The sequence below is a fragment of the Geosmithia morbida genome (assembly GCF_012550715.1).
Source record: "Geosmithia morbida isolate 1262 chromosome Unknown scaffold_17, whole genome shotgun sequence".
Taxonomy (NCBI): Eukaryota; Fungi; Ascomycota; class Sordariomycetes; order Hypocreales; family Bionectriaceae; genus Geosmithia; species Geosmithia morbida.
The window spans coordinates 379,665-395,137 of record NW_023336204.1 but is presented as its reverse complement, the minus strand read 5'-3'; the positions used below and the strand labels follow the sequence as shown (position 1 = coordinate 395,137).

At 58.1% G+C, this 15,473-nt stretch overlaps 4 protein-coding genes across 4 annotated transcripts; 2 read left to right on the top strand and 2 right to left on the bottom strand.

The window, feature by feature from the left end:
- Positions 1–3,001: 3,001 nt before the first annotated feature.
- Positions 3,002–6,382, top strand: GMORB2_3358 (Fungal specific transcription factor domain; the record flags this gene model as incomplete). Its single annotated transcript, XM_035465334.1, has 3 exons — positions 3,002–4,158; positions 4,273–5,956; positions 6,341–6,382. The coding sequence occupies 3 exons, from the start codon at positions 3,002–3,004 to the stop codon at positions 6,380–6,382; spliced, it is 2,883 nt and encodes a 960-aa protein (XP_035318883.1).
- Positions 6,383–7,072: 690 nt separating this feature from the next.
- Positions 7,073–9,659, bottom strand: GMORB2_3357 (uncharacterized protein; the record flags this gene model as incomplete). The annotated part of the gene is given in 6 exon segments (XM_035465333.1): positions 7,073–7,564; positions 7,569–7,816; positions 8,252–8,397; positions 8,488–9,106; positions 9,182–9,460; positions 9,512–9,659. Coding segments are annotated over 6 exon segments (1,932 nt in total).
- A 1,442-nt stretch (positions 9,660–11,101) lies between these two features.
- GMORB2_3356 (gamma-tubulin complex component 5) lies at positions 11,102–13,624 on the top strand (the record flags this gene model as incomplete). The annotated part of the gene is made up of 1 exon (XM_035465332.1): positions 11,102–13,624. One exon carries the CDS (start codon positions 11,102–11,104, stop codon positions 13,622–13,624), a length of 2,523 nt encoding a protein of 840 aa, XP_035318881.1.
- Positions 13,625–13,656: 32 nt separating this feature from the next.
- GMORB2_3355 (putative esterase) lies at positions 13,657–14,409 on the bottom strand (the record flags this gene model as incomplete). The annotated part of the gene is made up of 1 exon (XM_035465331.1): positions 13,657–14,409. One exon carries the CDS (start codon positions 14,407–14,409, stop codon positions 13,657–13,659), a length of 753 nt encoding a protein of 250 aa, XP_035318880.1.
- Positions 14,410–15,473: the final 1,064 nt, after the last annotated feature.

Below are 15,473 nucleotides of genomic sequence, written 5' to 3'. Positions count from 1 at the left end.
TCCCCTTCCCTTCCTCCTCCCCCCCCTTCTTCCGCCTTTTGAGCTCTTCTCCGTGCGTCTCTCTACTCCGTATCTGTCTCCGCACGTCATGACGGTGGTCGTGCGTTCCTCTCTCCCTCCCTCCTTGGCAAGAGCGACATCTGGCCACTCGTGTGGGATACGTTGCGCGCGAGTCCCCAGAGGGTCCCACAGACCGCTGTCGTCGGTGGGACTCTTCCGTCAAAACTCGTAAGCCCTTGGTAATCGGTGGACGGGGTACGGAGTACGGAGTACCACTACAGCCATGTGGATTTCACAGATCCACGGATCCACGGGGTGCCACCTGCCTCCGACGTTAATGAACCAGCGCGGGCTGCGGCAAGGGCTTCGGCTCTTGGCCTCTCTCTCTCTCTCTCTCTCTCTCACTCTCTCCCTCTCCCTCTCCCCTCCCCGTCAGCAATTGGCATCATTACCCCGACGGGATAGTGGCTGGGCCTATCATGCCCCGTATGGGTTTCGAACGCAACACGCACACGCACACACGCGCGCACACGTCATGCAGCATCGCTCGACCGCCAACTAGGCAAGCCTGTTCCTCACGGTTCAGGGAGCAGGAAGAACGCTAAACAGCGAGCATGCGTCGAGCCCCGTCGAAAAAACGCCTAGTGCGGGTTGATAATTGACAATGCCGAGACGAGACGAGGAAAAAATATCTCGTAACGAGACTAGGCACACGCGCTGCCCGGACGGTACGTGCTCTGCACCGACCTGGTTCTGGCCAACTTCTGGCGCACATGGGGGGGGGGGGGTGGGACGAGCGCCAATAAAGCCGTGTACACCTTTTGCATAGTCCATAGTCCAATGTCGGGGCGGATACCTACGCATCTCGGTACGAATCCAGTAATACTCCGGAGCCGTAGTACGATCCAGGTCAAGTGCCGCGGCATACGTGGACTGTGGCATCGGCGGTGCGGAAGAAGAGTGCGAGTATTACCTGGTAGAAGGTAGAACGGGTATCATCACGTCGTCGTCGCTCTGCAGGCAGGAATGATAGTATGATGGCATCGCGTCTCTGGACGTCACGTACATGTATAGTCCGTAGTATGGAGATCATCACCTACTCTCGACATGATGACAGCATAGTGATGAGTACTACCACCAAATACCCAAAGAAGTAATGACGGTATTACATGCTAGCGGTTACGAGGGCGGGTACCCGTACACGTACGGATACATCCAGGTACGATGCTACCAGGGTACGGAGTACGGAGTACTCCTACTGCCAAAACTACGAGGAACAGAACCGCGACGACTACGACGGCTGCGACGACTCGTAGTCCTCGTAAGCAGAGAAGCCCGCGTGGGGTGTAGCCGGTCTCGTGCCTCCGCAACGTGCTCGTACCGCTACTATGCTCGCGCTCGTAGATTCGCAGATGGCATCGGTAGCTGTACAGATTGCTCTGCAGTCCGTACAGGTGATACAGGTGAGAATGCAGGTAAGACTAGTAATAATGCTGATACCGTGCAATGTTACTCCGTACTGCCGAGTACGCCACGCTACTCCGACCATGTATCGGATACGACTACAGGTTACTAGTACTGTGTGCGTATCCGTACTGCTAGCAGCATATATATATATATATATATATATATATATATATATACACGCACACATATATACATACGTATACATGTACAGGTACCACCAGCTGGTAGCTACCGAGCAGCTAAGCTGTACGCTCGACGACAGCAGCGGAGGGTGAGCTCGTACATGTACTGCTCCGTACCATCCGCCGCAACCCGCTAGCTGAACGGTTCTTGCCGTCGCGCTCTTGCGAACCACTTACAGCACGCCTGTCCCTCTCTCTCGATCCTGCCTTCTCGACCGGATAGTGCTAACGCTACTCCCATGGGACCGTGGCACCGTGGGACCGTGGCTTCTGTTCCCGGTTCTTCTGCAGCCAAGCCGCAGATTCAGAATCTAAACCCAGCCCGTTGGCGCCGTTGGTTCCAATATCTCCTACGACCACGGAGTAGTGGCCAGTAGAGCGTAGACCCGGGAGAGTCTCGACGGCGGTCGCCTCTCACACGCCCTCCCACCAACACCGGACGCACTCAGCGGGACAGACAGACGGACGGACGGACGGACACACACACACACACACGCACACACGCACACACAACACACGCACACAACACACAGCACACACCCCCCTCCTCCCCTTCATTTGCGGCCTGTGTGTTCGGCCTTCCCCAAGGGTCCGTCTCTCTGATCTACAGATGATACCGACCGCTGTGACGAGTGCACTACTTACTACATGTACAGCTGTCGTGCCATCGCCCTGCCGGTCTGCCACCTTCGGACTCTCTCCTTCTCGTCTTTCCTTCCCTGATGTCTCACTCTCCATTCTCGCTACGCAACCTCCACGCTGCTTCCCCTGCCGTCACGAACAGACCCTGCGGGAACATTGTTTGGATTCGACTTCCACTTCGGAAATCTCGTCCCGACATCATCATCACATACTACTAGTACTGCTGACTGCTGCAACTGCTGCAGCTGCTACTGCTACCCTCTCTCTCTCTCTCCCTCTCTCTCCTGCTCATGATCCTCGAGCACTACAACTACAACTACAACTACTACTGCTGCTGCTACTGCTACTGCTACTGCTACTGCTACTGCTACAACTACAACGCCAAAATACCAGCTCCCCCCCCCATCCAACTTCACCCCAACTTCTCAACCTTCTACGCCTGCCTACCTGATGTACCGGAACTGCTAGGTGGCCGTGATATCACTGCATGATCCTCCTCCTCGTCATCGCTGCAACCTGCGTCTTGTGACTGCGTCTGAAGGGCGTCTGCCACTCGGCCCGCTGGCTGGCCGCTCTCAACGGCCAACAACCAACCAGAAAAAAACCACCACCACCACCACCACCACCCTCTGTACCTCTCAGGCGCACTCTGAAAGGTAGACCGACAGCCATCCCTCTCTACCTCCCAGAACTCGCGAGACGCTTTCTCGATGGGGCCTTCAGCTATCATCGATCCTGGTCAGCGCTCGCTCCATCCGGCCACTCCGCCTGACCTGGCCAGCCCCGGTGCCCCGACATTCGCCTCCGCCTCTACTCCGCCGTCGGAGGCTCCCTGGAACACATCGCGACCGCTGGCCTCCCCTCCAATGTCCGACTATGAAAAGGCCCCGACCACGGCCGTGCCCGGAGACAGGGGCGCCGATGCCGCCTCCTCTGGCCTCCCGGCCGTCTCTTCTTCTTCCCACCCTCACCCGTCCTCGTCCTCGCACCAGCAGCTGCCCTCGCTGAGCAGCCTCTTCGGACCCCCGCCCTCGCGCCCTCCCATGCAGTCTCCCATGTCCGAGCACGGCGGCTCGCTTGCCGCCATCTCGCCCCTGGATCGTCCGCGCGTCTCGACCGCCCGCTCCTACGCCGAGTCTTACTTCCCGCCCACCCTGTCTTCCCCGGCTCCGGCTTCCCAGCCCAGGAGCTCCTACGATTTCAAGTTCGACCCCGAGCGCCCTCCTCTCCTCGGCCGCCAGCGATCCGGCCTCGCCTCCCCCGGCTTTCGCCCGCCGAACCATGGCCGTCACGACCAGCACCAGCACCAGCACCAGCACCAGCACCGCCCCGAGCCCGAAGCTAACCAGACCTGGTCGCCACACCAGGAGACCGCGGGGAACGAATACATGCTGGAGGCTCGCAGCCCGGCCTACCCCCAGCCTCGCGATCACTTCAGGCTCCGCTTCCCTGCTCATCAGGACGCCTCTCACGGCTCCGCCGACCGCGGAAACTCGGCTGCGCCAGCTCCCCAGAACACCCCCCCGGTTCCCGCCACCACCCTTCCCGGCTCCGACGGCGTCATCCGAAAAGATGGGCTCGGCCCCAAGATCTGGACCGGTACCCATTTCCTGCCCCGCTTCGTCCGCTCCGCCGACGTACCCGGCGAAGGCCTCTGCTACTTTTACGACGACGGCAGCCACTGCAAGACGGTCATCGACGGCGAGATCGTGAACGCCCACTGGGGCGTGACCAAGGCTGGAAAGCCGCGGAAGAGGCTGGCCATCGCCTGCGTAACCTGCCGCGAGAAGAAGATCAAGTGCGACCCCGACTTCCCCCGCTGCGTTCAGTGCGAGAAGTTTGGTCGCGTCTGCAAGTTCAAGAATGCGTACGTAACAGCCAGACACGCGAAGCTGCAAGAGGCGGGATCCCGGAGTGGTCGTAGCGCTAGCTGAACTGACACTGTTTCCTCCCCCCCTCCCCCCCAACCCCCTTATTCTAGTCCGAGAGGCGGGCACAATGGATCACCATCCACACCATTGACCGATTTCGACGACGGCCGAAGACCCGTGACTTCAGCGAGGACCCACGATCTCCAGAGGCCCGAGAGCCACGGCTCCCCTAGATCACCCGGCCGGCCGCCTGCGCGCCAACCGTCGCCGCTGGAAGGAGCTTCGAACAAGCGGATCAAGCTCGAGCGTGGCGCCGGGCCGTCACCCGCTCGGACCCAACGCTCGCCCACCCTGTCGCGCCCGGCGGACCGTGACGAGCCCCGCATCCTTTCGGCGGCCAACCTGCCCCCACCCCCTCCCGCCACGGGCCTCATCCCCGAAGACGACCTGAGCCGGGCCTGGAAGACGGACCCCTACGTCGCGAATCCGCAGTCGACCGACGCCGTCGTGGCCCAGTTCTTCGCTCACATCAACAGCACCATGGTCCTCCAGCTCCTCCCCGAACAGGCCACCAGGGCTTGGGTGTCGGACGTGGCCCGCTGGAGGTCACCGGAGGACCTGATGCTGCTGTACAGCATCCTCGCCGTCGGCATGGCCTTGGGGGGGGGCCCCAAGCACATCGCCTTCGAGTACGCCCAGGTGGCGCATTACGCCCAGAAGATGACGCTGGCCAGCTGCCTCCAGCTGGCGCAGACCAGAGTTCTCCTGGCCGTCTACTACATGTCGGCGTCGCGACTGGTCGAAGCCACCGAGGTCATGTCGGCCGCCACGGCGTCGATCAACCACCTCCAGCTGAACCTCGAGCTGGACAAGACCAGGGACGCAGCCATGACGTCGTACCCGCTGGGCCTCAGCAGGGCCGGATACTGCGAGGCGCGCCGTCGCACCCTGTGGTCGTTCTTCATGCTGGAGCGCCTGGATGGAAGGTTCCCGGAGCGTATCGTGTCGGTCAACCCCGAGGATGTATATATCCGCCTCCCCGCCGACCGCTACCTCTTTGAGCGGCAGATGGAGAACCAGTCTCCGTTCTTCAACCCGCTGCAGCTCAGCATGTCGAGGACGCGAGACCAGCCCCAGGAGGTGGACGCGTACCTGGTCGAGATGGTGCACCTCTGGGCCGAGTGCCAGTCGTCCCTCTACCGGCTGGTCAACCGTCCGATCTCTGCCGAGACGGAGGCTTCCAAGATCCACGCCCTGGTCACCGCCCTGGAGGCGTGGCAGACCGTCCTCCCCAGTCGACTGCTGTTCAGCCGGTCGAACCTCGACGCCGCAGCCCACTCTGGCCAGGCCGGCTCGTTCCTGGCCATGCACCTGCTCTGCAACCATGCGATGATCAAGCTCAACCGCCACAGCCGAGCTCCCCATCAGCTCTCCGCGGAGACGGGAGCGAGCCATATGCGACGCTGCTACGACTCCGCCATGGCGACGGTCGACATGGCAGAGATTGTCGAGAGCGTGCTCCGATCGCGACGTGTCATGATCACCATGCCTTTCCCGATGACGTCGACAGGCGTGGCTGAGGCCGTGGACGTGCTCAGTGCGACTCAGCCCCTGTCGTCGGTGGACAAGGTCATCAGCTACGTGAGTCTCATGAAGCCACTCGTGGACGCCGTGTGCAGCGTGTGGGACGGCGCTCGGGATGTGCAGCTCGCCATTGACCGGCGCCTGCGAGAGCTCAGCATCGTGAGGGACCGGCCTTCGCGTGCTCCTAGCGCCAAGGACGGCTTCCGCATCGTGACAAAGGTCGAGGAGAACAAGGGCGAGACTTACTTCTGGGAGATGAAGGAACCGATTCGGAAGTTGTATGCGCGGGATATGGATATGATTTATCCTAGCGCTGCCTGAGGGATTCATCTAGAATATATACATATATACATATACATATATATATATATATATATGTGTGTGTGTGTGTGTGTGTGTGTGTGTGTATCTATGTACATGTCGGGACTGTGATGGGAAATTTTTCTTTTCTTTTGCATACTTGTTTTCCAAGGTGTTTTGGGGTTATAACATGTACGACAAGGTCTTTCTTCTTCTTTTTTTCTTCTTTTATCTTTCTTCTGGGGAGTGGGGGGGGTTTGGGAGTGGAAGAGAGAGGGACGAAAATACATGAAGCATTGCGTCGAAACGATGCTGAGAGATGTCGAATTTAGGTAGCGATGGGACTTTGGGGAACGAGTGAAGCAAGGATACACAGGATACCGGGCAACTGGAATGCATTTACCTTCAACTATCAAAACATCTGGCCTGGATACCAAACATTGAAACTGTCCACTGTGCTTGCGATTAACGACCATGGCCATGACCATGGTGATGTTGCTCCAGTCTCTTATGGATGGGTGCGTTACATTCCGACGACGTCGCGACCCATATAATACTATATAGGTTAAGTTGTAGATGGGAGATTTCAGACTTTGTTCATAGTAACATGAAGGACAAGTTGATCATCACAACTATTGAAACTTGGCCAAGACACTAGCGACACGCGCACAGAAAACACATACCATGGCAGGAATCCCAGATAAGCCGGCATCTCAATTGCTAGGGTCCAACGGTAGTCTTCATTCTCTCGGCACCTCAGATTGTTATTTCCACCATTCAGATTCGACTGCTAACTCCTCTCTGCCCCCAAGGCCCCGTCCACGCCGTGTCATACTCTGCCTCACCGGGGACATATATCCTGACAGGCTCAGCAGACAGGACCATCCGGCTGTACAATCCGTTTCCCAGCACAGGAGCACCAGCACCAGCACGGGCATCCAAGGAAGGTGGCGGCAAGGGGGGGAAGCAGCAGCAGCAGCAGCAAGTCCCGGAAGGCAGACTGGTGCAGACGTACCAGGGCCACGGCTACGAGGTGCTAGACGTGTGCGTGTCCCACGATAATGAGCGGTTCGCCAGCTGCGGCGGCGACCGGGCCGTGTACGTGTGGGACGTGGCGAGCGCGAAGACGACGCGGCGCTTCGGGACGGACGGGCACGGGTCGCGCGTCAACTGCGTGCGTCTGGCCGGGACGGGCGGGTGCCTGGTGGTCAGCGGCGGGGCGGATACGACGGTGCGGATATGGGACACGCGCGGCGGAGGCGGACGGCCGATCCAGGTGCTCGACGAGGCGCGCGACGCCGTCACCTCCCTCGCCGTGCACGGGGACACGGTGCTGGCCGGCAGTGTCGACGGTCGCGTGCGGTCGTACGACGTGCGGGCCGGCCGCGTCACGAGCGACGTCGTCGGCGCCAGCGTCACGAGCCTGTGCCTCGCCAGGGACGCCAGGACCGTCCTGGTCGGCAGCCTCGACAGCAGACTCCGCCTCATGGACCGGGACACCGGGTCCTGCCTCAGGGCCTACTCGCATCCGGAATTCAGGAACGCCGAGCTGCGCGTGCAGTCCATGCTCGGTGCGGGGGAGAGGTACGTCGTCGCCGGGGATGAGGCCCCGCCGCCGTCCGGCCCCGAAGGCGACGACGGGAGGGTCTGGGTGTGGGATCTCCTCACCGCCAAACTCGTCGCTAGACTGGCTGTCCCATGGGGTGCGGCCCCGCGGAAGAAGGTCGTCGGTAGGGATGGCAAGGAGAAGCCTAGGTCCAATGTCGTGACCTGTATGGATTGGAGGGACGGCGGATGGGGGGACCAGTTCTGCGTGGGAGCCTCGTCTGGTGTTGTCACTGTCTATGGCGCTCTGTGATTCATCTTCTCTCTTCGTCTTTTATCATCCTCTTCTTTTCCGTTTTCTCCTCGGAAAAGAAGATACATCATTTCAGTCTCTGAGTTGTCCGATTTTGTATATATATTATGCTGCGCCGGCGCATCCATTCCCATCAGTGAAGAAGTCTGTTTTTTTTTCGTCTCTATATATTATATACAACCTTGCCTTTGTTGTTGACCAGGATAGCAGGTTATAAACCCCTCCCCACAGGAAACCGACCCAAATACGATGAACCCAAGATTTCGCACCTCCTTTGGTGCGAAACAAAGAAGTAGCAAGTAGTAAAGAAAAAAAAGGATATGAAATCGTCAATCATCAGCCCATACCGGCATTCTTGAACCAAACGGGTCGGCAGTCGTCGCGATGAAGCCACGCCTCACCATCCGTAAGACGGCCCGTCACGCAACCCTGACACTTGGGCGAGTTGGGGCAATTGAAGAAGGGGATGTGCTGGTAACCGATGTCACGGAACCTATGTAAGATACGTTGGCAACTTACTGGCACAGTTTGGGGGAGGGGGGAAGGGGAGCAGGGAACAGAAGAAAGGGAGGAGAGGACATACCAGTGAATCTTGCTAGAATCCTCAAACAGGCCGAGAGCAATGCTGTGGACGGGAGCATCGCCCCATCGCTCGTAGAAGAACCCTCCAGCGCGATCTAGGTGGTCAAAGTAGTCCTCGTAGGCCTTTCCGCGCCAAAACTCCATGTCGCCAACCTCAAAGTTGCTCCAGAAATGGCAAGTCGAGTAGCCCTGGGCGCGGTGGTTGTTCTCGGGCCGGTGAGTGTCGTCAGTGACCCAACCGACGGCGTTGTTCTCGTCGAGGTACTCCGGGTGCTTCTCGAGGAACTTGACGGTCTCGGGCCACAGGGTGGGTAGGGTCCGGGGATCGTCGTAGAGGTTGATGGTGAAGCCGTACGTCTTGTTGTTGTCGTACATGTAGGCAAAGACATCGTAGTCGACATCGCAGAAGAAGTGGACGTTGGGCTCAACACGCCAGTAGTAGCGCGTATCGCGAAGGGCAGGGTGCTTGTAGAAGAGGCCGCTGTTCCACCGGCACATTTGGTGGTACGACATCTTGCTGGCGTACTGGACGCCCTTGGACTCGAGGACCTTGGCTGACTGCCTGAACGTCTTGTCATCGATCCATGAGGGTTTATCCCAGTGCTCGTTGGGAATGAGTTCTAATAACAACAGGGTCTCTTGTCAGTACCCAAAGGAGGGGTCCGCAGCAGAAGTAGCGTGGAGGCTGTCCTTACCATAGTTGCATTTGGCCTTAGTCACTGCCGACGTCTTCTTCTTGAACTCTTCGGTGAAGGGAACGTCATTGAAAAAGGTCCACGGGTAGTTGAACTTGGAGTTCCACGTGCGCTCCAGGTCGATCATGGACGAGACCATGTCGTCGACCTCCTCGTTGCGCACGAGGGCCAACAGCGTGGCATCGATGCGAGCCGGGTCCTCGGCGTCGGGGGCATAGCGTTCAGACGTGCGCCTCAGTGTTCCCTTTGGCTCGAACGTGGCTGCGAGGCGACGGAGTTCTACTATTAGACCGATAGTATTGTTGGGAGGGAGCTATCGCCACCACTTACGATCAAGGTTGGGATCACGCTCAAAGTTGATGTAGCGGTCGCCAGGGCCGTGAAACTCGGGCACGGGCTTGAATATTTGATAGATCAGGAAGCACCAGAGCAGGACAGCGCCTACAATGAGCGCCCGTACAGGTCGTGCTATTGTCATGATAGGGGAGGGGCGGAGGGAGGGGGCCGCACGGTTGATGATCGTGGGTACGCGTCGGATTACGTCAGCGGCCCATGAGAATAAGGGAAAGCGGTAGCGGTAGAGAAGTTGAGGACGCGTGTGTCTAGGAGAATCAAATCATGATTTCCAATATCGGAACATCGACTGAGGGCTTCGACCGACGAGGGAAGATGGATGATGGTGATGTACCGTAGACCCAGTAAATTGACGACGAACGGCGTTGATGGCGGTGGCAGCAGAACCGGGGAGCCGAAAGCGAAAGCGAAAATAAAAGAAGATAACCAAGAAGAAGAAGGAACAGAAAAAGGGAAATGAAAACACGCCAGAGTTATTCTTTTAGCATTGAGGATAAAAATAACAACTTTCTCTCGATGAGAGTTCAGGAACCTGTTTTCTGGGATCAGCCCCCCCCCCCCCCCCCCCCCCTTCCCAAAGTTATAGGACCAATGTTTTTCCGGCCCGTGACACATTAAATCAGTAGTATTACTGGCCGTGATAGGAAATGTGTGTAAACAACAGTGATAACGGAAACTCAAGGGAAATAATCATCTGCGGATATCGATTGAGGGCAGGGGTTTCGGGATATAGTTATAACTACGATGTAATGATGTTACTGTAGTACCAATACTAGGAATACTAGGAGTACTTGTGAGGATATACGAGTTCTCGTATTACGATGCATAATACCATCCCGAGCTATCAATAGTGGATATTCCTCCTCAGATTCAGTCGCTGAAGCTCGTCACCCGGGAGCCAAGTCTTAGAGCATGGATGCCAAGTGGGTCTGGGATTCTACTCGTAAGTGTCTCGTCCTGGCTGTTCAACATGGTGCCTGACGCCCGTCACTGTTGCCAAGGAAGAACAGGTCATAGGAGCCAGGATTGCGGGATGCTGACAGTGACAGGCGTTGGTAGCATATCCTTTGAATGCCACAGTCCACACCGCCACACAACGGATCGCCTTGGGAGTTCTCCTCTGTAGGCTCTTCTGTGGCGGTACCGTTGTGTACGCCACAGAATATTCAGACCTATAAGTCCCGCCTATCATTCGTCAAGGTGCCCGAAGTTGCTCTCTTTCTTCACTGTCTCGTAGGAAACAATAGGCGCCTACACTCGGGAACTGTGCGCTCTACATCTGTCGTCGCAGATATCTTGGTCCCGCCACGAGTCCAGTCTTTACATGTTCGTACCATGGCCAGCTAGCACATATGGATGAGGTGCCCACTAAAAGGCGTCCGCCGTAGCGCCTGGGGAGTCATTCCACATATCCTACACGGGCAGGCTGTAGCGGGACCTTACGCCTATAATACAGTGGAAGCAACAGAGGCGCGGCTCTCATACCACACCGCGTCTCCAGCTTCAAGACGACAAACTTCACAGCACGCAACACCGAACCCTATCATCTGATATGGTGTTGAGATAATGGCGTTTGCTGCAAGGCTCGGTGTCATCATCGACGAGCTGGTCCAATCAACGACCGGCTTGTCTGCGACTCAAGACTCGACTGCCTTTGACCACATTCGCCAAGGCGTACTCACCAAGCTCAAATCACACTCATATCTGCGTACGAACCAGTTCGACGTGGCCAATCGTCTATATGGGCTGGAGGAGCGCTTCCGTATAAACCACCGAGAAGGTCTGGCTGATGTCCTCCGCCAGAGTCTGGACACGCTCGAGGAGACATGCCCCTCCAAGTGGAATCCCGACATTCTCCATCTGCTCCTGGAGCTGTCGGACCAGCCCACCTTCAAGACGAGATTGGCCGACGTCGAGGCTCTGAATCCGCCCCCGGAGGAGACCCCAGAGGGTCTCAGGTGGGAGACCGTGGCGCGCGAGGACGGCTGGGATGATGATGACGCTGCCCTGTGGAAGACGATACGCTACGACGACAGCAGCTCCGAGGACGACTACCTGTCTGGTGACCGTTCTGAGGATGCAGCATCGGACACGACAGGCTCAGGTGATGGTGACGTGGGAAGGACAGCAGAGGTTCTCATCATCAGACCAGACGATGCCGACCTGCTCCAGGCTATCTGCCAGGCTCAGCAGTGGCGCATCGCGAAGCCGTCAACCGATACCTCAGGCCACGCGCGCAAGATAGCCGTCAGCGAACTCCAGGTCGTTCGTGAGGTGTTATTCATGCTCCAGGGCCTCGACACCACCATATTTGACGCACGGTGCAACCCGCTGCCCTCTTTCCAGACTCGCCACCTCCTTTGGGACACTCACAGGGCCCTGATCAACACATTTACTGAGACGGGCCGCCTGCTACGTCGCTTGCGCAAGTTTGCGCAGGACAACCCCGACGCCTCGCACCTCCAAGCCTTCCAGGACTGCGTTGTGATCCGTCTTTCTAGCCTGGATGCCCGCCTGTCCGATATGCACTCACGCCTCGCCTCGCCCCCCGCCACCGGGAATACGGACGCCCCCGTCGTGGCCAGCCTCATGTCGCTGCGCACCGATGTGGCCCCCTGGACTGAGCCCCTGTGCATCCTGTCGACCATCATCGCCCGCGTAGGCCAGGAGCACGATCCGGGACCATTCCGCTACCTCGAACTGCTCTACGACGAGGCCAACCTCATGCAGCTGAGCGGTAAGCCTGATCTATACGAATTCCTTGCCCGCATTTTTGTCGAGTGCTTCAACGTTTACCTCCGTCCCGTCCGCCTGTGGATGGACGAGGGGAAATTGTTACGACATGACAAGATGTTCTTCATCTACGAGGTCACCCACGACACGGCCTTGAGTGATATATGGCGCAGCCGGTTCCACCTCCGCCTGACCCCTGACGGCAGCTTGCACGCTCCCGCCTTTCTTCGTCCCGCCGCCTCCAAGATTCTCAATGCAGGCAAGAGCCTTGTCGTTCTGGCTCAACTGGGCATTGCGGCCACAAGCATCCCCGGCCGGCAGAGCGGCATGGACCTCGGTTACGATACCGTATGTCCTCCCGGATCCGAATTAGCACCCTTCTCGTACCTCTTCGCAACTGCATTTGACCGCTGGCTCGAGAGCCGGTACAGTGCCACGTCGACAACGCTCCGCAATGCCCTGTTTGGTCAGTGCCGCCTTGTCCAATCCCTCGAGGCCCTTCAGCTCCTGTACCTCATGTCGGATGGCTCGGCAGCCTCTGGCTTCTGTCAGGATGTCTTCGAGCGCATCGGCGGGCTGTATCCGCGATGGCACGATGGTCCGGCCCTGACAGCCATAGGTCACGAACACTACCCCCAGGTCGACGCGAACAGGCTGCTCGTCAGCGTAACCGACGCGGGGCAATCCGTGGATCTGACACAGGCCAGGGACTGCGTCCAGGCTGGACTCCCTCACATCCGTCTGACGTACCGTCTCCCCTGGCCCATTCAGATGGTACTCTCCCCCGGAGTCGAAGAGCAGTACCAGGCCGTCTTCACGCTGCTGCTGCAGCTCCGCCGCGCCACGTACGCCCTCCATCGCCCGCGCGTGCTAGACGGCTACTGGACCGACCACGAGCGCTGGCCCGAGAGAGCCTTGTACTACCTCTGCCGCAACAAGCTCGTGTGGTTCTGCGCCACTGTACAGACGTACCTGGCCACGCTCGTCCTGACCCCTTGCACCGTTCAGTTGCGGCGAGACCTCCTCGACCGCGACCACGGTGCTGCCAACGATGTTGACGCCATTGCCGCCGTCCACGACGCCTTCATCAAGAACGTCGTCGACCAGGCATGCCTGGGTTCCCGTCTCGCCCCCATCCGCCATTGCATCCTCGACATATTCGACCTGGCTGTCCGGCTCGAGAAGCACCACGCGACGCCGCCGTCGTCGGATTACTACGTGGCCATCAACGCCGACTTCGACAAGAACCTGCGCTTTATGGGCAGCGGGCTGCGTAGCGTGGCCAGGGCCAGCAGCGATGTCTCGGCCGCCAAATGGGATACCCTCGCCGAGATGCTACAGACAGCAGCTACGTGATTCTCGTTGTTCAGTATGCTCTTGAGCTTAAATTACTGGGCTGGAGTCTGAGCCTGAGCCTGAGCCTGAGCCTGGTCCCCCGGCCACCCGCTATTCAACCTCTCGGCGAAGAACTTCATTATGGGCACCATCTCGTCCCTGTTGCGGGGCATATCTACGCCCTTCCGATCCCAATTGGCGACACGCACATTGTCAAAATGCCTCTTGACGGGCTCGTCATCCTCGAGCTGCACGACCAGCACCTCTGTAGCACTCTTCTTGCCCGATTTCGGAGCCATGGACGCCGGCATCGATCCTCCAACAGACACGGCGCCCTTGAATTTTCCGTTCTGGTCGGCCAGCTTCGCCGCCAGTCCCAGCGCCAACGTCCCGCCCTGCCCGAAGCCAAACAGGAGGACGTCGGTCGTCTCCCACCCACACTCTCCGATGATGACCCGCCCGAGAACCTCGTCCATTATGACCTTCTCGGCCTTGTCGAAACCGGCGTCGTCGTCCAGATCGCCCGTAGCCTGATCGATGATCAGGTCGTCGCCCCAGTGGAAGCCCTCGATTCCCAGCCCCAGGGAGTCGGGCAGACGGGACGTCCCGCGCACGGTCACGGCCATGACGCCGGGGAGGTTGGTGGAGGGCGCAAAGGCGGAGAAGTTGGTATGTGTGTCGCCTAGACCGTGGAAGACGAGCATCAGGGCCGTTGTCGACTCGGGCGGCGAGGGGAAGTGTAGTTTGTGGGGGACCGTGGCCTGGAGGTCGGCGAAGTCGGATTCTACGGGGACGCGGGGCGGCATGTTGATGTATTTTCTTCTCTTTTCTGATGGGCTCGTATCGAGTAGAGAGTTGAAGAGAAGAACTGAAGAAATACGACGCTGTTGTTTCCCCGTCTGTATAGAGTGCCTCCCTGCTCAAAGAAGTTGGTGGAATCTGCTTTCAGGTGGTGGTGCGTGGGGTGAGCCATGTATGAATGCCAGGCTTAGGGGTTTTAAGTAGTATTAAAGGTGGCGCGCGCCTGCACCTCGAGATCCAGCTTTGCCTGGCAGTGCGTGTCAGACTGTGAGAGACGTATAACCGGCTGCTACAGCCACCTAAGTAATCAGGCCTAAATTTTTACTTAGTGGCGCAGCGGTTTAGTCCAGCAACACGCCTAGTCACGTGCCTTATTGCACGGTTTCTGGTGTGCCTCTTCACCGCATCCCCACACCACCGCCTACCGTCCCCAATCCTACTTCATCCTTCGAACTTGCGTGCATTTCTCTTCTCTCTTGTCCATGCGGCTCTCTAATGTCGCGGCATTTCGATTTCGCGGCCTCCCAATATCGTGACATCCCAACCTTGTGGCTTTCCAACCTCATGACTTACCACTCCCACGTTCTTCCTTCCCAAGGCCCTCCTTATGCTATTCGCCCCCTCGCTTGTTAAATGAAAACCATCATCGACCATGGCCGTGGAGAGCCGGTTCTCTGCTGCTGATGTGCCCGTAACCGCGACATGTTCATCATATCAGCATGTTGAGGATTTCGTAATTGCCCCTTCCACTCAACAGGCATGCATTAGACAGCCTTCTGACTCCCTGGAATGACCAACTCACCGAGGGATGTTGTCTTTATGGCACAACAAAACAGGCAGAACGGGAGAACTTGCGGTCACGAGACCATATAACTTTCTGGGATCGTTGCCTGATGATGACCCCAAAATGGACTGCTTCGCCGCACACTCTCTGTTCAGTGGATTGAATCAATCGAAGAATATCGGGAGCTTTTTTTCCATTTTGCACCCTTTTCAGCCGTGCGCGTCTTCGAGATCTCAAGACTACGGCTTGGCGTCGGCAACACCCCATCACCCTCCCCGGAACCGT